Raw genomic sequence first — 26980 nt, 5'->3', positions numbered from 1 at the left:
CTGACCTGGACTTTGATACCCCAGGCTGTGGCCCCAACTCCTCTTTTTGAACAATCCATTAGTCGCATGGCACAATCATGGGAATCAGAAGAAAATGGCAGCCTTCCCTGGGGATGGCAGCTTGTTTATTGGATACAGAAGATACATTTACAGGGTACACAAAATAAATAACTGCACATTCTCCATCCACGGGCCATGGCATGAATGCCTGGTGGACCTATCAAAGGCCCAAGACACAAACTCCCTCTGCCCTATCCTCACAACCAGGCCTATTTTGGGCAAGAAAGACAATTAAATCCCCAGTGGTTCACACCCCCAGAAATTCCTGGGGCAGCTGATAAGTGAGGGGTTCTGAGGCTGTGAGGCTCAGTCCTCCAGGGCCTCCTATCCAGAGGGCAGGAGGATATAAGGAGAGAGTACATAAGGCACAGTTGACTTGGCACACAGTGGTCTCTTTGGTTTGGTTTCCCAATGGAGGTGGCATACTTAGAAAGAGGGCCTAGCCTAGGGCTGCCTACTAAGAGGAGTTGTGTGGGAGTCAGACCCTTCTGCCGACAGAGGCTCTTAGTCTAGCTAAGGCTCAAGCTAGGCTCTGTCTGGCCCCTTCCTACCCACTGAGAGCAGCTACAGAGGGAGGGAGCTTGGATTCCAGCCTAGTGTGGTGGTGGTAGGGAGACCATGCCAGCTATAGGAGCTGTTGCGGCTCAGTTCTCTGGGAAAGCAGCCCCTGCAACCCTACCCTACCTCCTGGAGGAGCTCCCTCCAGCCTGACTCAGTGGGGACAGCCTCGAAAGTTAATGCTATGAAAAGAGGTGGGCACAGGGCAGATAGGGCAAGGCCAGCTCTTACAGCAAGGTCAGCACCCAAGGCACCCGGGGTTCAGAGGCAGGTAACACAGTACGGCTAAGTTCCAGGGTGAGGTTTGGAGAAGCTGAGCAGAAGAGGAGTTGAGCAGCCCAGGACTCTTCCCCCAATTCAGCAACTCCTTTCTTTCCTCTTCCTTTAGGAGGGCTGTGGCAAGGGGGTGCACCAGTCACCACCCCTCCCCCGGCCACCTATACCTAGACCAGACACTAGATGGCGCCATCATGAAGCTATAAAGAGGGCATGGTAGCTTTAGAAAGGGACCAGCAAAGGACAATACCAAAGGGTGGAACAAGGGTTGACAATGGAATTCTGAGAACTCTTCATGCTCATCCACCCCCCAGGTAGCAGCAGTGGATCTCCTCCACCCCTCCAGGTGGGAAGGCAGCTGGGGAATGGCATGGGCATCTAAGCCGGAGAGAAGACAATAATGGGCTCTGCAGAGGCACTGAGGATGATGCACAGAATCCTGCTTACAGAGAGGCCAGAGCCTGAGACGAAGGCCCATGCCACAGTCCTACCACGCGGCAAGTCTGGGGGCTAGAAGGGCTCCTGGTGGCACCATGAAGAAATATTGCTGTCGGCTGGGGAAAATGGTGAGGTTGCTTGGATCTGACTGGGGCTTGCAGTTTAGCTGTGGCAAAAGCTAGACCTCCCACTGGAGCATACTCTTAAGGATTAGTATGACGTAGGACATGGGAGCTAGACCAATGCTTTGTGGAAGAAAGGGGGGTTATAAAAGTAATGGATTCAAAGAGTCCTGAGCCATAGGACCCATTCTACCCAACACTATAGACTCCTTTGGTCCAAGAAAAAGGCAAACATTAAGGAGATCAGTGGGGACTGGGTCCTGTCCTTTCTTCCAACTCAGCAGCTGCCTACCAGGTGCTCAGGTTAGATGGTTCTGGGCCACCATCCTATCACAACAGGCCCAGGCCCATGAGGAGGTAGGGGCTACTAAAGGCACAGAGAAGAGCTAGACCCAGACACGCTCTATATACTGCTGGCCATGATGCCTGGGTACAGAGAAGACATTGGGCCCAGGTAACAAAGCAGAGAGTGGCCAGAAGGAGACAACAGTGTGTCCATGTCACAGCTGGTGGCTCAGCCATTATACTGCTGCTGATAGCGCAGGTTGAGCTCCCGCAGTTCGCGCTCCCGAACACGGCGGGACTTGTTGGAGCGTGTGGAGCGGCTGGAACGTGTGGACTGGGAAGACTTGGTGCTCTGGCAACGAGAGGAAGCACGCTTGAGGAGATTCTGGGAGATGGATCGGTGCAGATTCTTCATGGACGAAGAGGCTGCCATGCTTACTACCCATGGATGTCTCAGGGCCTGCAGTGCAGTCATCCGAGCTCCAGGGTCCACTGTCAGCAGGCGGTCAATGAAGTCCTTGGCCAGGTTAGATACGCTAGGCCAGGGCTAGAAGCCAAGGACAAGCATTAGTGTGAGAGGACTCAATGCTGCCCTCCCCTCTGGATGATACCTCCACAGCACTAGGCTCCACCAAGCATCTGTGCAGTCTAGAGAGGCAGCACCTCTCCTCTGGAGCAGCACACTGGAGCTCCTTTCCTTTCCCTCAGGCTGACACAGCTTACTGAGCAGGCGCTACTTGCTCATGAGTCTGACAAGGAGGAAAAGGACGCATCATCTATCCTAGGAAGCAAAGCCTAACTAGAGGAGGTGGACCATACCAAGACCCCTAACCTACCCTAAGAATTTATTTTTTATTTTTAAACAGTGTCTCTCTGTAGCTCTGGTTGTCCTAAAACTTACTCTGTAGATCAGGCTGGCTTCGAACTCACAGAAATCTGCTTGCCTCTGCCTCCCTGAGTGCTGAAATTAAAGGCGTTTTTTTTTAATTATTATTTTTTATATGTGTGTACCTGAAACTTACTCTGTAGATCAGGCTGGCTTCGAACTCACAGAAATCTGCTTGCCTCTGCCTCCCTGAGTGCTGAAATTAAAGGCGTTTTTTTTTAATTATTATTTTTTATATGTGTGTACCTGAGTGTATGTATACCCACCACACACATGCAAGTACCCACGGAAGACAGATGGACTGGAGCTTCGGCAGCTGTGAGCCCTTGGTCCTTTACAAGGACAGCTCTTGACTGCTGAGCCATCTCTCCAACTCTAGATTTTTTTTTATTTCATGTGCATGTGTCTGTATGGGGGTGTCAGATCCCCTGGAACTGGAGTTACAGACAGTTGTGAGCTGCCATATGGGTTCTGGGTATTGAACCCAGGTCCTACTGGAAGAGCAGCCAGGTGCTCTTAACAACTGAGCCATCTCCCCAGCAACCCCAACACTAGATTTTTGAAGAAAGTGATCCACATTTTCTCACCATGGCTAAACTCCACCAACCATCTGTCTGGACCACATTGAGTAGAGGGAAATTTTAGAGTCCTTACTGAGAGGGTCTCACCTTCTAACTTCCAAGGAGTTCCCCATCAGCATTCAGGCACCGAGAAAAAAAAAACCATTTAATGCATTTATATTTCTCAGTTTGGTGACAGAGTAGGGACTTCTGGAGCCAGATAAAAATGATTACCCTTCTCAGAGACTCTGTCCAGTTTGTGTAGTGATATTTCATTTGTTATCTTAATAAATAAAGCTTGCCTGAAGTTCAGAGTAAAACAGCTACACTGATCAGCCTTACAGACTAGGCAGTGGTGACACACACCTTTTTTCCCTCTGCTTCCCAAGTGCTGGGATTAAAGATGTGCCCATCACCACCCAGCGTAACACACACCTTTAGTCCCGGTAGCCACATTAGTTTGCCACAGAAACCAGGAGGTAGTGGTGCACGCCTTTAATCCCAGCACTAGAGAGTAATATAAGATGGGAGGAGACAGCTCTCACACACAGTCTCATTCTGAGATTCCTGGAGGCAGGATCGCCATTTCAAACTGAAGTAGAGGTTAAGAGCCAGCGGCTGGCTGTTCTGTTTTCCTGGCCTTCAGGTCAATCCCCAATTTCTGTCCTTGGGTTTTTATTAATTGTGCTACAAGTTTATATAACTTATTTGAGCCACAAAAGCCCCTGACATTAACCAGGTGTAATGGTACACGCCTTTAATCTCAGCATTTGGGAGACAGAGGTTGGCAGATGTCTGTGAGTTCTAGGCCAATATGGCCTATATAGTGAAAGCCTATCTCAAAGCAAACAAACAAACAAAGAAGTCCTTAAGTATTATGTGCCAGCCTCCTTCTAGTCCATTTCTGTCCCTACAGAGCTCTCCTAAAAACCTGGTCTGCTACAGGTAACCAGAATTGCCTTGTCTTAGCCATTCACAAAGTAGCTATCAACGCTGGCTTTCAGCCTCCCTAACTTGTCTTTACCTGGATGAAGTTAAATTCTTAGGGGAAAGGACATTTCCTTCAATGCTCTCCTAGCCTCCAGTGCTTACAATTATTCCAGGCTCTGAGCTCCAAGTTGATTATTAGCGTTCGATGTACTGAGCCCTAGTGCTCGGTGCAGCTCACACAGGAGGCACTGAGTAGGTTCAGGTGGTTGAGCAATCAGATGCTGTCTAATGAGTACCCTCTGGGAACGCTGCTTCAGGCCATGGAACCCAGCCTCTGGGCCCCTGAACTTCCTGAGAGAGCTTCTAGAAAGGGCTCTGACGCTCCTTCAAGGGTAGGCCGCCGGGTAATTCCCTGTTCTGCTATATGGGCTCTACTATGATGCCACGACACCACGACACCACTCTCTCTCTTTTTTTTTTTTTTTTTTTTTTTTAAATATTTATTTATTTAGTATACAATGTTCTGTCTGTATGCCTACAGACCAGAAGAGGGCGCCAGATCTCATTACAGATGGTTGTGAGCCACCATGTGGTTGCCGGGAATTGAACTCAGGACCTTTGGAAGAACAGGCAATGCTCTTAACCACTGAGCCATCTCTCCAGCCCCTTTTTTTTTTTTTTTTTTTGTGTGTGTGTGTGTGTGGTTTTTCGAGACAGGGTTTTTCTGTGGCTTTAGAGCCTGTCCTGGAACTAGCTCTGTAGACCAGGCTGGTCTCGAACTCACAGAGATCCGCCTGCCTCTGCCTCCCGAGTGCTGGGATTAAAGGCGTGCGCCACCACCGCCCGACTACCACTCTCTCTTTAATGCTAGGTAAAGAGGTGCCTACTCCATGGCACCTTTTACTTTGGGGAACCTCTGAACATGCTCTCCATGGTCAGGCACACCTTGCAACAGTCCACATTCCAGGTAGGGACATGGCCATTTAACAAAGACACACACCTGCTGATTCAATTGCCCTAGCAGGGCTCCCAACTGACAGACAGAAGTGATGCAGAGAGAAGACTCATCTGGACTCCTAAGAAGAGGTAGGTAGTTTTCTTGTAGTCACTGTCCTCACCTCCCTGTTAGTAAGCAAAGCTTGCTGGGCAGTGGTGGTGCATGCCTTTAATCCCAACACTCAGGAAAACAGAAAAAGGCAGATTGTGAGTTCGAGGCTAGCCTGGTTTATGGAGCAAATTCCAGGACAAACAGAGACACAGAGAAACTAAACCCTGCCTCCCTCAAAGAAAGAAAGAGAGAGAAAGAAACAAAGAGAAAGAAAGACACCCATTCACATAGTTTTTTTTTTCCTTTAAAGAAAGTCCTGTGGATTGCTGTTGCCACCTGAGTACAAGCCTCTGCCTATCACGAGATGGATGGAGCAGGCCTAATAGAACACGTGATAAACATGGCAAACCCAGAACAGATCAGATCAGAGTACCTGCATTGTGCTGCCCTGCTGGGCTTCTCTGGGAACTGGGAAAGCTACTGCAGCCCAGCCTGGCTTGCTGGAAGAACAACTCCAAGGCAGCCCAGGGTACTCCGAACAGAGCTGAATGATTCTGAGTCTGTCCCTTACTCAATTCTGAACAGGAGCAACTCCTAAGCCAGGGATTTTGGTACACACATTAGATCCCAGCACTTAGCCAGGCAGTGGTGGTACATGCCTTTAATCCTGGCACTCAGGAAGCAGAAGCAGATGGATCTGAGTTTGAGGGCAGCCTGGTCTACAGAGTGAGTTCCAGAATAGGCAGAGCTACACAGAGAAACCATCCCTTGAAAAAATAGTAGTAGTAGTAGTAGTAGTAGTAGTAGTAGTAATAATAATAATAATAAAAATAAAAAGATCCCAGTTCTTAGCAGGTGGAGGCAGGAGGATAAGGAGTTCAAAGCCACCCTAGACTTTATAAGACAATTTTAAGCCAACCGAGGCTTCCTGAGACCCTCACAAACACACTCCTCCAAATAAGAGTAGCCACTCTCTGCAGAAGGTGGGTTCACAAGCTAGAAGCCTAAACAAGGATGAAGTGAAGACTTTCTCCCTTCAGATCCTCACACAGTTAAAGCATGGACTCCTGCGGCTTGCAGCCAGTCTGCTACTGTCTTAAAAGGGCCTCTCAGCAGACCTGCACAGTGAGCTTAAACATCTCCATCTCCAGAGGAGCACAGGCACACACCAGGCACTAACCCCTGCTGCCTGTCACGCGCTCAGCCTGTTAGTGACAAAGCGAGCCAGATTGATCCACCCTTCCTACTCCCCAGACTCTCGCCTCATCAATTATTGTGTTCGTGCCACTGGGTACAGAATGCCAATGGACTCATTTGTCTGCAGGCCAGCCAGCTCTCTGGAAGGCCCCCAACACTCCCCATCTATGAGGAGCTGGGAGCAGCTATGCTGGTAGTGGTCTCCAAGCCAATGTGGCTCAAGTCATACTAACCAAAGTTTCTCCGTCTAATCTTTGTGTGTTGGAAGAAACTAGAGTAGGAAGTCAAGCAGGCTGAACACAGGGAAGTAGCCCTCATCCAGCTTGCAGACAACGAGGCAGGAGTTTGGGGTGACCTCAGTTGAGCAACCTCTTACCTCGACCTCCCACATTACTCAGAAACGCAAGGCCTCCTGTGTCCTCCACAGTCCCACTTCTGGACTCAAGGTCATTCCAGCACCTCCCAAGAAAGTGGCCATTGCCTGAAGTCCATCCCACCTGCTTCTCTGAACCCTAAGTATGTCTGTCAGGCTATGACTGACTGGTCAGGAGGCATTCTGGACACGAGAAAAAGAAAAATGATTAAACAACCATGCCCTTCAGTTTCCAAAGTTCTAACTGCTTTCTCTGGCTAAAGGACAGAACTCTGACCTCAGTATATATCCTTGTGGTCAGATAGGGACATTCGTGGGCCTCAGGTGACTAACAAATGGGACAGGTCCCAATTGCAGTTGGTTAGTCTCCCATTGGTCTCTACCTGCATCTGGACACAGGCGGGGTGAGGACTAGAAGGAAGAGGTCAGTTAGCTCTGCCTGCAGACAGTCAGGAGATCTGTATATGCTACTATGTGAAGACAGCTTCAGTATATGCTACTAGCTCATACTCTCCACAAGTCTCTGGACCCTGCATGTGTGGGCTGGGCCCTGGGCTGAGGCTGTGGGAGGAGGGTAATCACTGGCACTCCGAGTCTGACCATCAAGCTGGCTGCCTTTTTCCCAGTACACAAACTCCGAAAGACCTTGTTCCCTTGCAGTTGAAGTACCTACTCTTGAGGTTCTAACAGCAGAGGAGACAACTACAGAGAGTGGGAGGGACCGCTCCCTAAGCACCCCCTCACCAATTTCCCCTCATTATCACCTACTTTTCTCCTGGGCAAAGCCATTCCTCTGTGGACTCCAACTCTCTCCTAGAGGGAGAGGCACCAATATACAAAAGCATTGTGTTCCAGCTCAGAGAGCGTGTCTCCCTTTTCTCTCTGCCCCTTCTACTTGAGTGGGAAGGTATGGCAAGAACATTTCCCAAGGCTACGACATAGTCTCACTTTGAGCCTAAAAGCTAAGAAAAGGAGGCTGGAGGCAGCTGTCCAACCGAGGCTGCATAGGGATGCAGAAAACCCTGCTCACCTGCTATCCCAAACTTCCTCTGGTAGAAGGCTGACTACTTTTTTTTTTGGTTTTTCAAGACAGGGTTTCCCTGTGTAACAGTCCTAACTGTCCTGGAACTAGCTCTTGTAGACCAGGCTGGCCTCGAACTCACAGATCTGCCTGCCTCTGCCTCCCAGTGCTGGGATTAAAGGTGTGTACCACCACTGCCCGGCTAAGGCTGACCACTTTCAAGTGAGATTACAAGAGGACAAATGGCCCAGGTCTTTTCTGGATGGCATCAGGGTGATAGGTTAAAGTGTCAGGCTACAAGCCCAGTGACCAATTCCATTTCTTTGTATGACCTAAGAGAACTCACAGCCTAACTATTTTCAACACAGAGAGACTGAACACAACATAATTCTAAGTCTCTCCTGATTTTGAAAGTTCTAGATTTTAAGAAATGGCTTCCCATTTCTCACTCCTTGGCTGCATGTGAGGGCACAGGATGTGCTATTCCAGCCGACCTCCTGACCCCTGGGGTTCCTCATATAGCCCATGAATTTGGGATGAAAAGGCAGTCCTGCTGCACAGCAGTCGGGGGAGGAGGGAACAAAGTTGGGCTTGCTACCATGACTCAGTTCTTCCTTCAGCTTTATCTCAAGATGTATTTTTATATTTTCAGACTCAGTATTCCCACCCTCAGAGGCCTCCTTTCTGTACTTACGTGGGCCTGAATCAAAGCCAGGAAAAGGGCACAGAAGAAATTCTTGGAAATAGAGCTTTGGGTTTACTTAGGAGAGCAGAACTCTCAATATAACAATAAGGACAACACACTCAGAAGTGGCCTCCAAGGTTATATTTTTTGAAAAATGTAGCAAGTTTGGACACTGTTTGAGCCAACACACCCTCTGATCAAGATGGCAACATCAGATCCCTCCCACTGAAGTCCATGGTGGCTAGAGAAGGAGGGACAGCAGAGAAGAGGATGTAGAAGGACAGTCTAAAGACAGAAAGAAGAGAAGTTTTAAGGAGTTTGTAGAGACAAGGTTTCAGGTCAGCCTCAGCCTTCTGGGTGTTGGGATTCTAAGGGTGTACCACAGTGCCTTATTGGGCTCTGCTTTTGTTTTAGTTTTGATACATAGCTCTACCCCCACCCACCCCTCAGGCAGGGTCTCTGTAGCTTTGGAGTCTGTCCTGGAACTAGCTCTGGTAAACCAGACTGGCCTTGAACTCACAGAGTTCTGCCTCTACCTCCAGAGTGCTGGGATTAAGGCATTTCAGGTGTTTGTTTTTTGTGGTGCTTCAAGCATACTAGAGATGCTTCAAGCATCTCTAGCCCTGAAATTTGCATTTGATCTTAGCCCATCAATTCTCAACCTGTGGGTTTCGACCCCTTTGGGGTTGCACATCAGATTCATAACAGCAGCAAAATTAGAATTATGAAGTAGCAATGAAATTTTATGGTTGGGGAGGTAGGTCACCACAACATGAGGAACTGTATTAAAGGGTCACAACATTAGGAGTGTTGAGAACCACTGTCTTAGCCAAAAGGCCAAGAAACAAACAAACAAAAAAAAACAAGGAAACAACAAAAAATATCAACAACAACAAACAAACAAAAAAGATAAGAACAAAGGATATTTTGGGTTTTGTTGTTTTTTTTTCAAATATTTATTTATTTACTTATTATGTATACAATATTCTGTCTGCATGTATGCCTGCAGGCCAGAAGAGGGCACCAGACCTCATTACTGATGGTTGCGAGCCACCATGTGGTTGCCGGGAATTGAACTCAGGACCTTTGGAAGAGCAGGCAATACTCTTAATCGCTGAGCCATCTCTCCAGCCCTTGCTGTTGTTTTTCGAGACAGGGTTTCTCTGCTTAGCCCTGGCTGTCCTGGAACTCGCCCTGTAGACTAGGCTGGCCTTAAATTCTCCCCCCCCCAGTTTTTCCCCCCCAAAAATTTTATTTCTAAAAATTAAATTTAATTAGCTAGGTGGTGGTGTACACCTTTAATCCCAGCACTAGGGAGGCAGAGGCAGGAAGATCTCTTGAGTATGAGGCCAGCCTGGTCTACAGAGTGAGTTCTTTTTTTTTTTGGTTTTTCGAGATAGGGTTTCTCTGTGGCTTTGGAGCCTATCCCGGAACTAGCTCTTGTAGACCAGGCTGGTCTCGAACTCACAGAGATCTGCCTGCCTCTGCCTCCCAAGTGCTGGGATTAAAGGCGTGCGCCACCACCGCCCAGCAACAGAGTGAGTTCTAGGACAGCCAGGGTTATTCAGAGAAACCCTATCTTGAAAAACCAAAACAAAACAAAATTTTAATTTAATTAAATAGACACAGAGAGGGTAAGCGTGTTGCTCAGTAAAACAGTGCTTGCTTATTGCTGTACAAGGCTCAGAATTCAATTCTGAGCACCAAAATAGAGAGGAAGAGAAAGAGAAGGAGGGAGAAGGAGAGCGAGAATGAGAACAAAATGCAATCTTGTCCCCTCATGAAGCGAAGGGGGACAGGAAAGGGGATGGAGACAGAACAGGGTATAACTAAGTGCCTAGAAGAATGACAGCCTGTGCCAGCCTATCTAGCAATGTCTATTTTAACAATGTCCGGGAGCAACCCTGGAGGGTTCTCGATCTAGATGAGTGCTAAAAATGATCTGTTTCCATTCAAGGATTCTGCCGAAGCCAAGTAGTGTCCAGAGCCTGAGCTAGCTTTCTTTCCCTTGTTTCTTAAACAAATGACTTCTTTCCATATAAAACAAAATTTTAGATGTATTCCAAGCTGGGTCAAACTCATTGCACAGCAAAGGATGACCTTGAACTTCTGATCCTCCTGCTTCACCTCCTGAGGGTGTACACACCAATCCTGAAAACATGTAATGCTCAGGACCAAACCTAGGGCCTCAGGTATGCTGGGGGAGCCCTCTACCAACTGAGATACATACCCACTTTAACTCTGAGGTGGTATTGAGCCTCAGTGGCTGTTAGATCACAGATGTTGTGGTCTTTGTCAGAGGTCTGTGTCCCTAGAACTCTAGGCACAGCAGGATTTAGTTCAGGACAAGTACTTAGGCAAGACTGAATGGCAGGATGAGTGAAGAGATGAAGGTAACTCAGCTTTCTGCAAGTGAGCCAGACAGCATTGGACCAGAGCCCAATATGGGGTACCAGGCATTTACTAGGACAGAGAAAACAAGGCATTCTAGGCAGAAAGAGTGGCTCTGTGAGATGAGAGACTAAGTGGGGAAGGAGAGTATGCAGAGGTATGGCCAGTAGGAGACAGGTAGACCAGGTAGATCACCATAACCATCTACCCAATAGAGAGTTAGCACCTATCTTAGCTGAGGCAGAGGGAGTGTTCAGGCCATGAGTGACTCTGAAGTCAGAATGTAGGAGAGATGTAGCCCCCAGAACTAGAAAGCCTGGAAGCAAAAGAGCCTATGACAAAGAGGTGAATTCAAACAGTGAAAAGGAGAGGGAAGGGACACAGGGAATGACTCTGAGCACAGCCATGTTGTTTCCTTTTGCTAGAGGGCCTCTGAGGGCTGCAAGTGGAAAGGGCAGAGATGAAAGGTAGCTCTAGCTAAGGCTGACATGTTGCTGAAGTGTCTGAAGCAAGGCCTTTCTGTAGGAAGGGCTAAGACAGCCGTGTAAGAAATTGCAGCTGATTCTGCCACTACAGGGTGGCTCTCTGGGGAGTGTGTAACCAGGGCAGCAGCAACAGAAAAAAGCCTAAAGGATTAGACTCTGGAGCCTGCAGCCAGAGAGGTAGCACATGATGGGGCTCTGCCTTCTTCCCTCAGAGCCTGTCTCCTGCCCCATCACATAGAAAACAGCCCTTAACTTCCTAAAAGAGGATTCCAAACGAGGATAGGTCTCCTGCCAGCCACTGAGAATCCACTACACACCCAGTGGCCCAAACAAGGCCACCTTTCAGAGGCACATGTTGCTAGGTATTAAGGAAGGCCTGTCTGAGGGTATCAGCAATCTAGTTTGTCTAGGGCAGACAAAATGGTGAAAACTGAGGTCCTGTCCAATGTGATCCAGTTCAACTTGGAATAGAAAACTGCGTAGTGCTGGGTGGTGGTGGCGCACGCCTTTAATCCCAGCACTTGGGAGGCAGAGACAAGTGTATCTCTGTGAGTTTGAGGCCAGCCTGGTGTACAAAGCAAGTTCCAGGACAGTCAGGGCTGTTACACAGAGAGAAAAAGATTCATGTCTTCATTCATCCTGCCATGCCATGTTGTCCAAGTGCTGGTCCTGAGGCAAGTCCCAGTGTCCCTTATTTGTATCTTCTTGAAATGGCAGTTATAGACTTTGGAACATCATATAACCCCGAGTGCAAGCGCTATGATAAAGGAAGTGAGGAGCCGGGCGGTGGTGGTGCACGCCTTTAATCCCAGCACTTGGGAGGCAGAGGCAGGCGGATCTCTGTGAGTTCGAGACCAGCCTGGTCTATAGAGCTAGTTCCAGGACAGGCTCCAAAGCCAGAGAAACCCTGTTTCGAAAAAAACAAAAACAAAAACAAAAAAAAAAAAGGAAATGAGGAAGGTCAGGGAAGAGCTGACTCTGGGAGCCCATTTTATCACAGGTGATCAGAACTAAACGGCGTTAGTCCAGCTCACTGCCCTCAAGAACCCTTGGCTCCAAAAAGAAGGATGGCTAGCTAGCCCAGGGACCACCTCCCACTACCCCATATTTCCCAGGCAGAAGCAGGGTGGGTTTCTTCTCCCACAACTCTGTCACCTTCTCAGAGGCACTTGGGCTCCTGGTGTAGTCACCGAGGCTCACCCACGGCTCAGAATGCCCAAGTGGAGGAGGAGGAAAATTCAGGCTTCTAAATTCGAAAGACAGCAGAACTGCTGATGGCACCATCATTCTGCCATCAACCTCCAAGAGCCTCTTCATACATCCTGCCTCTAGGAATAGAACCCTTGACAAAAGCAATGACATCAGGCCAAGGAGTGTCACACTTGTCAAGTGAAACACGGCAGCTGAGAGAGAGACCCCCACTATACTTCAGTGTGAACTAGATGACTCACATCCTGTGCTCTCTCCTGTAAAACAGCTCCTCCAGCCTCCTGAGCCTCCTGTTAAAGGAAGTTCACCTTTGGGTGGCTTTGTGTCTTTAGTCTTCTCTCACCCTTATGCAGGTCTTCTTTGCCCCCTAACAGAATGTTCCCTCACTTTCAAACTGCCTTCTTAATGCCAGCACCTCCAAATAGGTAAACTTAAGACTTCTTTTTGCAATATTAACTATCTGCATGCATTTCCTCTTCCTTCAATGCCCCGTGTTTGCCCTAAATGAAGAGCACATTCACTCCTGGTGTACTGTGAACCCTTCTGTCTGTGCCCACAGGCAGCCCTGGCCAGGTGTCTCCAGCAAGGTCTCTGCTTCAACTTGCCTACCAGCAGCTGCATTTGGACCCTTCCCAGAGCAGAGCACAGAATCTCTGGTTCTGTCTAGTCTTTGAATTTGAGTAGAAGCAAGTACATCCCCCACTTCACTCTTTTGTTATTCCCTCATGCTCAGATAATCAATGACAGTCAGTGACACTGTGCAAACTCCAATTAAACAAACTGCTTCATCAACAATTGCCAGAATCAGAAATTCTTAGGAGTTCCTACAGATTTTTTCAAGTCTTTCCATTTGAGAAACATATACTCTCTCTCTCTCTCTTCCTCCTTTAGCTAAGATCCACGCTGCCCTGTCATCTGGAGGGACCCTCAACAGCTTGGCACCATACAAAGCTCAGAATAGAAGCAGCCTTTCAACTTTCAAACATTTATATTCTTTTTTTTGATTTTGTTTTTCGAGACAGTTTCTCTGTAGCTTTTGGAGACTGTCCTGGAACTAGCTCTTGTAGAGCAGGCTGGCCTTGAACTCACAGAGATCCACCTGCCTCTGCCTCCCGAGTGCCTCTACAGGATGCGCTGGCTGACCTGTGGCATCTTATGCTGTTTCGTACTAGCCCAGCACAAATATGTGAGAATCAAACTTTCAGTCACATACCCATTCACTTAAAATCCACAAAGGACAGGAGACCAGGCATGCGCCTTCCATGGTGCTGCTGGCTCTGTGGAAACTATCAGGTGTTCTCTAGCAACCCCTGCACTCCAGAGACCAAGCACAGGTTTCAGTGTAAACAGTTATCATCTCTCCCATAAATGGTGCAAACGGAAACCCTCCTCAGTGCCTGTCACAGAGCTGCACTGAAGAGGAAGGCATGGAACTCCAGCCGTCGAAGAAAACGTCTGTCCTTCAATCACTGCCATCTTTGAAACGTCTGCCTTGGGAACCCTCCTAGAGAAGAACAGCTCCATTCCTGAGAAAGGGACATCCTTAACTAACCCCACAACCTCATCTGCAAACTAACAGGGAGGCTGACAGAGTGTGGAATCTCAAACCCTGAAACAAAGTGATCTAGGCCCTTGGGTGACTCTTACAAGGAACACTGTTCTGAGCCAGGTGATGGGGATGAGAGGGCTGGGCCAAAGCCCTGGGAGGAACTAGGTCACAGAAAACAGTTGCTCCCAGAGCTCCTTCCCTTCTCTGCAAGTGACAAAAATGGCAGAAATGGCATCTGACAGTGGTGAGGCACACCTGTAATCCCAGAATTTGGGAGGTGGAGGCAGGAGAATTGCAGTTCAACGCCATCCTTGGCTACACAGAACTTCAGGTCAGTCTAGGCTACTTGATACTCCCCCTCAAAAACAAACAAACAAAGCAAAGGGGCACTGAAATGTGCTCAGTAGGTAAAGTATGGTCTGAGTTTGAGTCCTAGAATCTACATGAAGGTGTAAAGACACAACCTACTCCACAAAGGTGTTCTCTGACCTCTACATACATGCTGCCGCATGCACATGCCCACACACCCCCACTATGCACACGCACACAATAATAAGTAAAGCAATAAAAAGTAAAACACAAACCAAAATAAAATAACAACAAAAAGAGGCACAGACAATAGCACACTGGTAGCCCCAGCCCTGAGGGGAGCACTCTGTACTTTGAGGGAGGGGCCCTCACTATCTTGGCAGAGTCCTATAGTCCTACATAACTCAGCTCATGTTCTCACAGAGCATGGCCACTCTTCCACAAGCACACAGGTATTCTCCAGCTCGCAGTTTACGGCTGTCAGCCTTATCCCTACCCCGTCAGAATCCTCTGAAGGGCAACCAGCAATGACTCTCTTTGCACCTTCCTTTAGCAATCAGCAATACTAAAAACTGACAGTTTTTTTTGCAACTATCAGAAGTATCCATGGATCTGGATACACAAACTGGATGGGTTGCTATTTGAATTTGACACACAGGCTAGCATTTGTTGACATATAACTTACTATTTAAATATGTGAGCTAAAGCTAGGTATGGTGGTACAAGCTCATAATCCCAGCAGGCAAGAAGATTAAACGTTTAAGGCAGTGGTTATATATTGAGTGTGAGGTTAGATGAGACTCTGTCTCAAAACAAAAGTAAACTAACTTCTAACATCCTAAATCAAAAGATGAGCATACACGGGTCCTCGTTGTCTGGCAAAACTGAACAGAGATAGGAAACTGAATAGAGATAACAAATAGAGATAAGGGCTGGAGAGATGGCTCAGTGGTTAAGAGCTGACCAACATGGGACTGGGAACTAAACTCAGGGTCTCCACAAGAACAATACACACAGCCAGGAGGTCACCAGTGGCACACGCCTTTAATCCCAGCACTTGGAAGGAAGAGGCAGGTGGATCTCTGTGAGTTCGAGGCCAGCCTGGTCTACAAGAGCTAGTTCCAGGACAGGCTCCAAAGCAACACAGAGAAAGCCTGTCTTAGGAGAAAAAAATACACACACACACACTCTGAACCATGGTGCCATCTCTCCAGTCCTCATCTTCCCCAAAAGAAATCCTTAACTCATAGGGTAGAGACTAGTTAACCATACACGCTTGCTCTTTGGTGATAAATTTTTGTGACACATCCCACATAATTATTCACAAGGTTGGGAGTGGGACTAAGTTCTAGTACCCCACAGTGGTAGCCCACAGTGGCAGTTCACTTCTCTGTGTGGTGTCTGGGTGTGTATGCGTTTGTGCGTGTGTGTACAGGTACACACGCACATATGTGATGAGGCCAGAGGGTGATTTCCTTTATCATTCCCTACCCTATTTTTGAGACAGGGTATCTCACTGGCTGACCCTGCCATCACTGGCTCCCCAGTACTCAGATGACAAGCACATGCCACTACATCTCTTTTCCATGGATTCTGAGGATCAGAACTCAGGTCCTTGTGCTTACGTGGCAAGCATGTAACTAGCTGAGCCATTTCCCCAGTCCCAGCCCACCTGTTTTGTTTAGTTTAAGCCAGGGTCTCACTACACAGCAATGGCTGGTCTGTAACTTGATATGTAGAGCAGACTAGTCAATCCACTTCTAAATGTCTTTGTTCATTAGACTTACTTCTTTCCTGCATCACTTTCTCCTGTCTTTACTGAACCACCTCCCACATAAGCTTTCTGCTCCCAGGTCCTCACCTCAAGACTTACATTTAGGAGAAACCAAACGAGGACACTTTACTAGTCTCTGTTGTTTCTACACTGTCTGCCTGGTCCCCATGATCTGCCCTCAAAGCAGATCCCTCTGACCAGGAGTTACTACCTTCCCACAGAAGGGCCTCTCTAACATCCCTGGAACAGAAGCAAGACATACTCACCTCCCCCAAATAACTGTATTTGCCCCTGAGGATCTGCCGGTAAAGCCGGGTGCGGTTGTCATCCTCAAAGGGCATGGTGCCACTGAGTAGAATGTAGGCAATGACACCCAGTGCCCACATATCCACGGAATTGGTGTAGGGTTTTCGAACCAGGACCTCAGGAGCAATGTATTCAGGTGTGCCACAGGTGGTCTTCATCAGGCAATCATCACCTTTCTTTCGGGCACTGGCCAAACCAAAGTCAGTGATAATGATTTTGGAGTCAGTGCCTGGGTGGTAGTAGAGGAGATTCTCAGGCTTGAGGTCTCGGTGTGTGATGCCCAGGGCATGCAGATATCGGACACCATCCAGTACCATTTGCAGCACTCTTGTGGCATCCCGCTCAGTGAAAGAACCTTTGGCAATTATCCGGTCAAAGAGTTCACCACCAGTGGCCAGCTCCATCACCATGTATACGCGCTCTTGTGTCTCAAAAACTTCCACCAGCTGAATGATGTTGGCATGGCGCACCCGGCGCAGCACGCGGAGCTCAGACTCACACACCTCCCGCCCTTCTCGGTACTTGGTCTCGATCATCTTGATAGCATATGGCTGTCGGGTTGCCCGGTGCTCCACTCGTACCACTCGGCTAAAGCTGCCTCGGCCAATAAGGGCCTTGATGTCATACTTAGCTGTCACACGTGGGTCAAACTTGGCTCTGTACTTCGCCACCCTGACCCTGCGTGGTGGTTCTGAAGGAGGTTCTGTGTAGCCAGTAGTGGGAACACCAGGGCATGGAGGTGCATGCTGACTGGCAGCTTTGAGAGGGCCAACACTGTCTACCTCTGTGATGAAGTGCTTGTATACATCAGTCTTGGTGCCACTAAAGGGCTCTACTTTCTTGACCAGATCCAGCTGGACATCCTTGGGTGGCTCAGGAAGGACCTTGCTTGTCCCACAGCCCATCACGGACACGGGGGCATCCTCTCCAGCGAGGCTAGCAGGACCTGCTCTGTAGGCAGTGCCCCGTCTACACCTATGCAAATAGAAGAGAGGGTAAGTCAGTATAGTCAGGGATACCCCTGAAGGACAGCAGTCATCCTCCCTCTTCCTGTCGCCTTGATAAATGCAGCCTAATTAAGAATGAAGTCAGATATGGTGGTGCATATCTGTAATTCTAGACTCTGGAGGCAGAAGCAGGAATATCATGCAAGTTTAAGGCCAGTCTGGTCTACAAAGCAATTCTTCTGGCCATCCAACTTTGCATAATGAGACTCTGTCTCAAAACAAACTAACACAATTGATTGACACTGACTGACACAATACCCTGCAAAGGGATGTTGCTGACATCTTAAGAAGAGTAGGGGATGGAAAGATGGCTCAGCAGTTTAAGAACACGGGTTGTGGTGGTGGCGGTGCACACCTTTAATCCCAGCACTTGGGAGGCAGAAACAGACAGATCTCCGTGAGTTCAAGGCCAGCCTGGTCTACCAAGTGAGTTCCAGGACAGCTCCAAAGTTACAGAGAAACCCTGTCACGAAAAAAAAAAAAAAAAAAGAAAGAAAACTGGTTGCTTTTCCAGAAGATCCAAGTTCAATTCTCAGCACTCATACGGCAGTTCACAATTGTTTGTAACCCCAGTTCCAGCAGATCTGATGTCCTCTTCTGGCCTTTAATGGCACCAGGCACACACATGGTACATAAACATACATATAGACAAAACACTCACTCACATAAAAATTTTAAATAAAATGAAAATAAAAACAGACATCAGAGTACAGAAGCCAGACAAAGTAGCAACTCACGCCTGTGATTTCAAAGTTTAGGAGGTTGAGGCAGGAGGATTATCTTAAATTCAATACCAGGCTAAGTTACACAGCGATTTCTGAGACAGAGTAGGGTTACAGAGACCCTGTCTCAAAAAAAAATAAAAACAACTCAGATTACAATCTCATTCTGAGGGGAGGGTCTAGGAAAAAGACCAGGGCTGATTTCTATGGCCTTGGCTTACATTTTCCTGGATCGCAAGTTCTTCAAGCCTAACAGAGGGCAAGACGTTCACCAGGCACAGCTGTTGGGTCCTTTATTTCCTCTTTAGTCTTCCTGACCCTCCTAGCTGAAGTCTTATATTTCCTAAGTGTTAAAATCACTCCTCATCGGGGCTGGAGAGATGGCTCAGAGGTTAAGAGCATTGCCCGCTCTTCCAAAGGTCCTGAGTTCAATTCCCAGCAACCACATGGTGGCTCACAACCATCTGTAATGGCGTCTGGTGCCCTCCTCTGGCCTGTGGGCATACACACAGACAGAATATTCTATACATAATAAATAAATAAATATTAAGAAAAAAGAACTTTTAACTTTAAAAAAAAATCACTCCTCATCTTTCTGACTCATCTCTTCTGGAACAGGGATGTAGAGTGTTGGAGACCTCCTCCAGCAGCAGCATCCATAAAAACTCAGAAAGATGTATCTCCAGGTCTCCATGGAGAGCTTCCTAAACGTTATCTTCTTACAGAGGTGGACCCCTACAACAGCAAAGTTACCTTGAGTCGGTCCTTACTTCACTTTCCTGCATGGTCTCTACAGCCTTCTCTTCGGCAGCTATCCTGCTCCACAGTCTCGTATTTGCCCAGTTTCCACATGGCTAAAATCTAACCCAGTGAATTGGAGACCAGAAATCTTGGCATAGTGTCACTAGGTATCAAACACCTATAGGAAAGCCGGGCAGTGGTGGCGCACGCCTTTAATCCCAGCACTCTGGAGGCAGAGACAGGCGGATCTCTGTGAGTTCGAGGCCAGCCTGGTCTACAAGAGCTAGTTCCAGGACAGGAACCAAAAACTATGGAGAAACCCTATCTCGAAAAATCAAAAAAAAAAAAACAAAACAAAAAAAAACAACAACACACCTATAGGATACAGGCAGGAATAAAGGATAGAGGCATGTTCCAATATATGTCTTTTTTAGATGTTTGTTTTTAATTATGGGGGAGAGATGTGCACATAAGTGCAGGTGCCAGGGCTGGGTGGTGGTGGCGCACGCCTTTAATTCCAGCACTCAGGAGGCAGAGGCAGGCAGATCTCTGCGAGTTCAAGACCAGCCTGGTCTACAGAGCAAGTTCCAGGACAGGCTCCAAAGCTACACAGAGAAACCCTGTCTCAAAAAACCTTGAAAAAAGAAAAAAGAAAAGGAAAAACCCTGACTTTTCACTTTAAACAAAGCCTGCACAAAGACATTTTTTAAAAAAAATATTTATTTATTTATTATGTATACAATATTCTGTGTGTGTGTATGCTGTAGGCCAGAAGAGGGCACCAGACCCCATTACAGATAGTTGTGAGCCACCATCTGGTTGCTGGGAATTGAACTCAGGACCTTTGGAAGAGGAGGCAATGCTCTTAACCTCTGAGCCATCTCTCCAGCCCCCACAAAGACCGTAAGTCAGCAGTGAAGCACCATGTTTCTCCTATTAGAAACACTCAAAGGTGGGCTGCTATCAGTACTCTACCATTCCAAATAAGGACTGAAATGGGGAGAGGTGCAGCTAGAAAGAAAGCCAGCAAGCTAGGGACATAAGTAACATCCTCCAGATGATCCGAGCAGCTCCAAACTCCAGTCACATCTGTGTTTTGTTTTTTGAGACAGGGCTTCACTATGGAGCCCTGACTAACCTGGAAGGCTTCAAACTCAGAAATTCACCTGTCTCTGCCTCTGGATGCTCAGCTCCACCACATCTACTAACTTCTCCCAAAGTGACACAGGGAAAATGGTGCTGACTGGCAAGAACCTGCTGAGAACCTGCTTGAGCTTTCTTGTGTATGTGCCCAACTTAGCATGGGTACTGGGGTAGACAGGATGAGCAAAAAAGAAGCCTCAGGAAATGTTATACCAGGTCACAAAGCTAACACAGAAATTAATCCGTTCTCCAGGTCTGTGCTGCACCTTCAGCTCCCAGACTGATACCAGCCACTCCTCCGGGAAAGCCCAAGCATGCTGGATGGTGCCAGAGGGAGTAAGCACGTCCCTGACACTACAGAAAAGACAAGCCAAGAGCAGTAGTGAGACTTGTCCAAAGCCACTCAAAGTGTGCTCAAGCATGGACTCCGGTCTCCTGGTTCTCCATCCAAGGATCTCTTCTTCACACAGTCAAGACTTCGGAAGTATCTGGGCCCAGCAGAATTTGACCTCACCAGGTCAAAGACTGAACAGTTTGCTCACTCCACACCTCTGCTGAGCCCTTTTCTGTCATGGGGCTCACAGCTTTCTTCTGTTTGTCTTCTCTTTTAGACAGACTTGCTGTGTAGCCTTAATTGACTTTGAACTCACTACGTTTCTATAACAGGGAGACTGTCGCAGCAATTCCACTTCTAGAAACAAAGCTACAAAAGCACTTTCATAAGAGTACAGATATGTGCTGTGGAATATTACTTTAACTATGTAAAGATGCCTTACTTTTGTTTATGCTGCATTTGTTTAAGAGGTAAAGATGCGTGGACAGCCATTAGCAAGGCAGAGGAGGGATAGGTGGGGCTGGTAGGCAGACAGAATAAATAGAAGGAGGAATCTAGGCTGCAGAGAGAACGTTCCCAGGGCCAGACAGATAGGGAAGACGCATGAAAATAGGACATATAGAAGGAAATAAAGGTAAGAAAGGCCCAAGGCAAACGTAGGTGAAGAGAAACAGGTTAAATTAAGTTATAAGAGCTAGTTAGACAAAAAAAAAAAAAAAAAACACGGAGAAACCCTGCCTCGAAAAGCCAAAAAAAAAAAAAAAAAAAGCTAGCTAGAGGCCACCAGGTGGTGGTGGCGGCACAGATCTTTGTTCCTAAAAAGCACTTATGTGTCACTTTCTCTTATGTTTTAACTTTTATGGGGCATTTTCTGTTGTTCTAAAATAGGGTCTCCCTACTTAGCTTAGGTTGGTTTTGAACATGAAATCCTCCTGCCTCTGTCTCCCAAGTGCTCAGATTACAGATATGTATAACCATGTTTGGTTTTTAACTTTTTTTTTTTTTTTTTTGGTTTTTTGAGACAGGGTTTCTCTGTGGCTTTGGAGCCTGTCCTGGAACTAGCTCTTGTAGACCAGGCTCGTCTCGAACTCACAGAGATCCGCCTGCCTCTGCCTCCCGAGTGCTGGGATTAAAGGCGTGCGCCACCACCGCCCGGCTGGTTTTTAACTTTTAATATCATTAATGATTGTTACTGTATTTTTCTTTGTGTTTCTTTATGTAGCCCCGGCTGTCCTGGAACTCACTCTGTAAACCAGGCTGGCCTCAAACTCAAGGATCTACCTGCCTCTGCCTCCTGAACGCTGGGACATTGTGCTGCCACAATTGCTACAGTTTTTATTACTTACTCCGTTTTTATTTATTTATTTTGGTTTTTCGAGACAGGGTTTCTCTGTGGTTTTCGAGCCTGTCCTGGAACTAGCTCTGTAGACCAGGCTGGTCTCGAACTCACAGAGATCCGCCTGCCTCTGCCTCCCAAGTGCTGGGATTAAAGGCGTGCGCCACCACCACCCGGCGCTTTTTTTTTTTTTCCTGAGACAGGTTCTCACCACGTATGTAGCTCTGGTTGTTATGGAACTCACTAAGTAGACCAGGCTGGCCTTGAACCCACAGAGACCTACCTGCCTCTGTCTCTCAAGTGCTGGGATTAAAGGTGTGTGTCACTAAACACAGCTGACCATCATTCCTATGATTCCTTGAAAGGCTACTTCAAACCTGTAGCCTGAAAAAGTCTCTCAGATAATTTCCTTACAGCAAATGAAAACATCACATTTTCATTACCTTAACATCTAATACCCTGACAATGCAAGACTGTATCAAAAATTAGTTCCGTGGTGACCTAGCCAATACTAAGATTTCTGGAAGGGAAGGGTGTTTGGATAAGCCTCTTTCCAGCTCTCAATAACCGGGATTGCTTCCCTTTTTCTAGAGTTTTACTTCTCAGATACACACAGAGAAGGACCCTCCTGTGCAATGCTCTGGACCAATGCAGACAGCTGCTCTCAGCTACACTCAAGTGTAAGGTCAATGGCTTCAGCCGCGTACAGCATGATCGCATCATCACACAGCTGCTTAAGTGCCGAGGAAGGTCAGAGCTGTGCACATAACGTGCTCATGCTTACAAAGCCACATAATAGGCGAAACCAAATTCTCACCCATCTAACCATGACCTGTGACTCTGACACAATACCTCCGCATCTATTTCAAATTGCACAGGCACTCGGAACTCAAGGGTACTCTGTGGCAAGTGCCAAGAAAACCAGAGATGCGAAAGTACAGCTCACTGTCAGAGGCGAACACGTTCCCTGAAGGTTGCACTTTCCCTTGCTCATTCATACAATTTAAGCACAGGATTACAATTAGACCTAGAGAACTCGCTTACTCAGCAGCAAACATCCCCAAAGACCTTCTAGGGGAGTGGCCAACTGCACTTATCTGGTGAGAAGAAGTGTTCTGGTGAGCTCTCAGTTGCTTAGAAGTGACCTTGAAGAAACCACAAAGCACAAGGCACCCTCCCACACGCAGCTTAATACGAAGAACAACTTTAAAAGATGACATTTTCTGGGTCTGGTGGGAAAGGCCCATAATCCAAGTTACTCAGGAAGCTGAGGCAGGAAAATCCCAAGACCTGTTTTAGCTACAGAGTAAGTTCAAGACCAGCCTCGGCAACTTGGTAAAACGCTATCTCAAAATCACAAGTGAAAAAGAGGGCTGGGGTTATACCTCACTGCTAGAGTTCTTGACTAGATCCAACACTTAGTATTAGGGAAAAACAAAACAAAGACATCAGCTACAATGGGGCTGGCAAGAGAGTTCAGTGGGTGAAGGCACCTGCTTCCAAGACTGACAACCTGCGTTACAACCCTGAACCAACGATCACTTACACACAGACACACACGAAAAAAGGAAAAGAAACACAGAAAGACGAAAATTTCCGGAGCTAGGGGTTGTAGCTCAGTAGCGTAGAGTATATAATAGGCATATGTTTGATTAGTATGCATAGGACCTGGGTTTGATACCCAACACTGGAAGGAAAAAAAAAAGATGAAAGACACTATGGACATTAGTAAATTGGTTCCATGTAGAAAATTTCAAGTGTACTCACCATTTTATACATACTATATCACCCATCTGCACTCTAAGGAGATTTAATGAAGTAACACGACTCTCCTACCTTGGATATGGGGAAATAGAACTCAGAGACTCTCAGGATGCTAAAAAGCCAGTAACAGAGCTGGGCAGTGGTGGCGCATGCCTTAATCCCAGCACTCAGGAGGCAGAGGCAGGTGGATGGATCTCTGTGAGCTTGAGGCCAGCCCAGGACAGCCAGTGCTACACAGAGAAACCCTGCCTTGAAGAAAACAAACAACAAAAAAGGCCAATAATCTAATTTAGGTCTTTCAAAATTTTCTAAGATCTAGGCAACGAATCCATAACAAGAGTCTACAAGTCCGTAGCTTCTGAAGCAATAACACAAAATCTTCATCCAAGGAAGTACAGTAGTGTCTTTACCTTTGGCTTTTTTCATTTTCTTTTCTTTTTAATGTGTAGCCCAGGCTGGCATCGAACTCATAATCCTCCTGCCTCTGCCTCCTTCAGGAACTCCTACCAGCGTGTGCCACCACAACCAAGATAGTGTCTCACTCTATAGCCCAAGATGGTCTAGGGAACTCACTATCAAGCAAGACTGACCTTAAACTCACAGCTATCCTCCTGCCTCAGTATCCAGAATGCTGGGATTACTGATGTGCACCACCATGACTTTTTTTTTTTTTTGGATTTTTTCGAGACAGGGTTTCTCTGTAGCTTTTGGAGCCTGTCCTGGCACTAGCTCTTGTAGACCAGGCTGGTCTCAAACTCACAGAGATCCGCCTGCCTCTGCCTCCCGAGTGCTGGGATTAAAGGCGTGCGCCACCACCGCCGGGCTGTTGTTTTTTAAAATATAGATTTCTGAAATGGGGACACAGCTCATTTGGTAGAATGCAAAACATCCTGGGAACAATTCCTATACAGGGGGAAGAAGACTTAAAAACAACTTTAAAAACACAGGTCTTAGGATTGGAGAGATGGCTCAGCAGTTAAGAGCACTGGCTGCTCTTCCAGAGGTCCTGAGTTCAATTCCCAGCACCCACATGGTGGTTTACAACCATCCGTAATGAGACCTGGTGCCCCTTTCTGGCCTGCAGGCATACATGCAGAATACTGAATACATAATACATTAAAAAAAATACAAGTCTCTATCTCATATCCTGTTTCCTATTTTTGTTTTGTTTTGTGAGACAGGGTCTCACTCTGTAGCCCTGGCTGATGGGTACTCAATATACAGTCTGGAGTAGCCTCATACCCATGGTCATCCCCCTTCAGTCTCCCAGATGCTGGGGTTACGGCACTGGAGCTACCACACAACTTCTGAACTCCAACGGTAAACTGACCATGGAGCTTACATATCGTCTAAGTGCTAAGAGTACAGGCTCTGGGTACAGTCTCCATCACCATCATCAACAACAAAAAACAGAGTGAAAAAAAATTCCCCACGAGAACCTCTGGAAGTCGTATCAGATTCTTTCAACTTTTGGGCATCCCCCTGCTTCTGCCTGCGGTGTGCAAGTGATCACAGGTATGCCCACCCTATCTGGACTTTGGGGTATTTTGTTTGAGAGACAGAGGCTGGTGGTTCTAAACATACTGCGTAGCCTATGCTGGCCTTTACTGTCACCCTGCCTCCATCTCATAAATGGGATTAGAAGTGTATCCTACCTTTTTAATTTGAAAAAAAAATTCTTTTGAGACCGAGTTTCTCTGTGAAACAGCCCTAGCTGTCCAAGAATTCACTCTGTAGATCAGACTGGCCTCGAACTCAACAGGATCTGCCTGCCTCTACCTCCCTAGTGCTGGGATTAAAGGTGTGCACCACCACCGCCCCGATGTATCCCACCATTTCTACTAAGAATGAAACTCTTGAATTTTTTTTGTTTTGTTTTGTTTTTCAAGGGTTTCTCTGTAGCTTTGGTGTCTGTCCTGGAACTAGCTCTTGTAGACCAGGCTGACCTCAAACTCACAGAGATCTGCCTGCCTCTGCCTCCCGAGTGCTGGGATTAAAGACACCGCCCGGCAACTCTTGAAATTGAAACTTAGAAAATTACTCCAAAGATTTTTAGGTCATTAAGGTTGACGAGGAAGAAGCAGCACCTATCACACAAAGATAGGTGTTTGCTATGACTGTCTCAGCTGCTGGCTATGACAGATGCTCCACCGTACGGCCAATGCCGCAACAACCTTAATCAAACACTACCGCTATGTGCAAGCAAGGGAAAAGGAAGAGACGTCGCTGGTAGATTCTTAAGGACACGTGTAAATTTCCTATACTGGTGGGTGAGGGTGGAATGAAACCGAGAAAGCAGCTTATCTGAACCTCGAGGGTATGGAACCACGGAGCTAACAAGAGGCTCACATGCCTCAGCAATGCACTCCAGAAAAGCAGCGCAGCGCCCAAAAGCTGACTGTAGGGCTAGGCCTCAGCAAATGATGACAAGCTCTGAATACCACAGCCTAGAAGGGTCAGTTTTTTCCCTACAGTGACTAGGGAGGCGGTTACAACTAGTGATTTTTCAGGTGGGAATTATCACTGCAGCAACTTCACGGAAGACAGGGCGGGGATGGGGCGCTCCTTGGAAGTATGGCAGGTTTGCCTTGCAAGCGACCCAGCTGGACTCTGGCCTGTTTTCCAGCCAGTACATGGAAGGAGATCGGTGGCCCCCGCAGGACCCTGACGTTTACTGGCAAAGGCAGGATGTAGAGCAGGCGCCGCACACAAGGTTAGATCAATCTGACCCGCGCTGGGTGCGGGACGGCTGAGCCATAGCCAGGGCAGCTGACCATGTCCATCGGGCCCAAGGCCGCAGCAGGTTTTGAGGTCACGCCAGGCGACCGTGGGTAGCCACGGCCCGGCCCGCTCCCCAGCCCGAAGGACCCAGGGCACAGGGGCCGAGGGCTCGGAGTTGCACTGCGGCGGCCCGGCAGCGCCAAGCCCACGCCACGGCCGAGCTCGCCAGCCCCTCACGCCGGTCAGGCCGAAGCCCCGAGCCGGAAGGCCTCACCTCGCGCGGCCGGCGGGCTCTTCGGAGTCTCGGCGGCTGAGCCCACCGTCTCCCGGCCCAGGCCACGGACGCCGCCGCCATTCTCTCGCGTCAGCGTCGTGACGTCATTACTGCGCGCGCCTGACGCCAAAACAAACTTGGGCGGCCTACAGGGAGGAACCGAGGCGGACCCTCCGCTCGGCGGACGCAGTGGGCGTCCTCTGAGGACCTGCCAATCAAGACTTCCGGGCGGAGAAGGGCTCTCCCGGAGGGTGGGTCTGTCTGTGGCGCGAAGCCGCCCGGAAGCGGGTTGTGGGAGGGACGCGGAAAGACTGGGAGGGTCGGGGAGAAAATGTCAAGGTTAAAGAGCTGAAAGGGCTCGTGAAAGGCAAGGAGAGAGCAAGGTGAGCGCAGAGGCTTCTCGAACTGCCCCTGGATCTCCGCAGGTGACTGACTTCGATCTCATTAATTAAATGGGTTTGTTCTGTTTCATTTGA

At 47.9% G+C, this 26980-nt stretch overlaps 1 protein-coding gene across 1 annotated transcript; it reads right to left on the bottom strand.

The window, feature by feature from the left end:
* Positions 1–84: 84 nt before the first annotated feature.
* Pskh1 (protein serine kinase H1) lies at positions 85–26687 on the bottom strand. The gene is made up of 3 exons (XM_041650591.1): positions 26505–26687; positions 16423–17437; positions 85–2286 (listed from the first exon to the last, which is right to left on the bottom strand). The coding sequence occupies exons 2-3, from the start codon at positions 17365–17367 to the stop codon at positions 1969–1971; spliced, it is 1263 nt and encodes a 420-aa protein (XP_041506525.1). The 5' UTR covers positions 17368–17437; positions 26505–26687; the 3' UTR covers positions 85–1968.
* Positions 26688–26980: the final 293 nt, after the last annotated feature.

Source organism: Microtus oregoni, unplaced genomic scaffold (assembly GCF_018167655.1).
Source record: "Microtus oregoni isolate MIOR12 unplaced genomic scaffold, Mior012 000004F_ref0000308, whole genome shotgun sequence".
NCBI classification, from domain to species: domain Eukaryota; kingdom Metazoa; phylum Chordata; class Mammalia; order Rodentia; family Cricetidae; genus Microtus; species Microtus oregoni.
The sequence above is the reverse complement of the archived record's forward strand: the minus strand, read 5'-3'. Positions and strand labels throughout refer to the sequence as shown.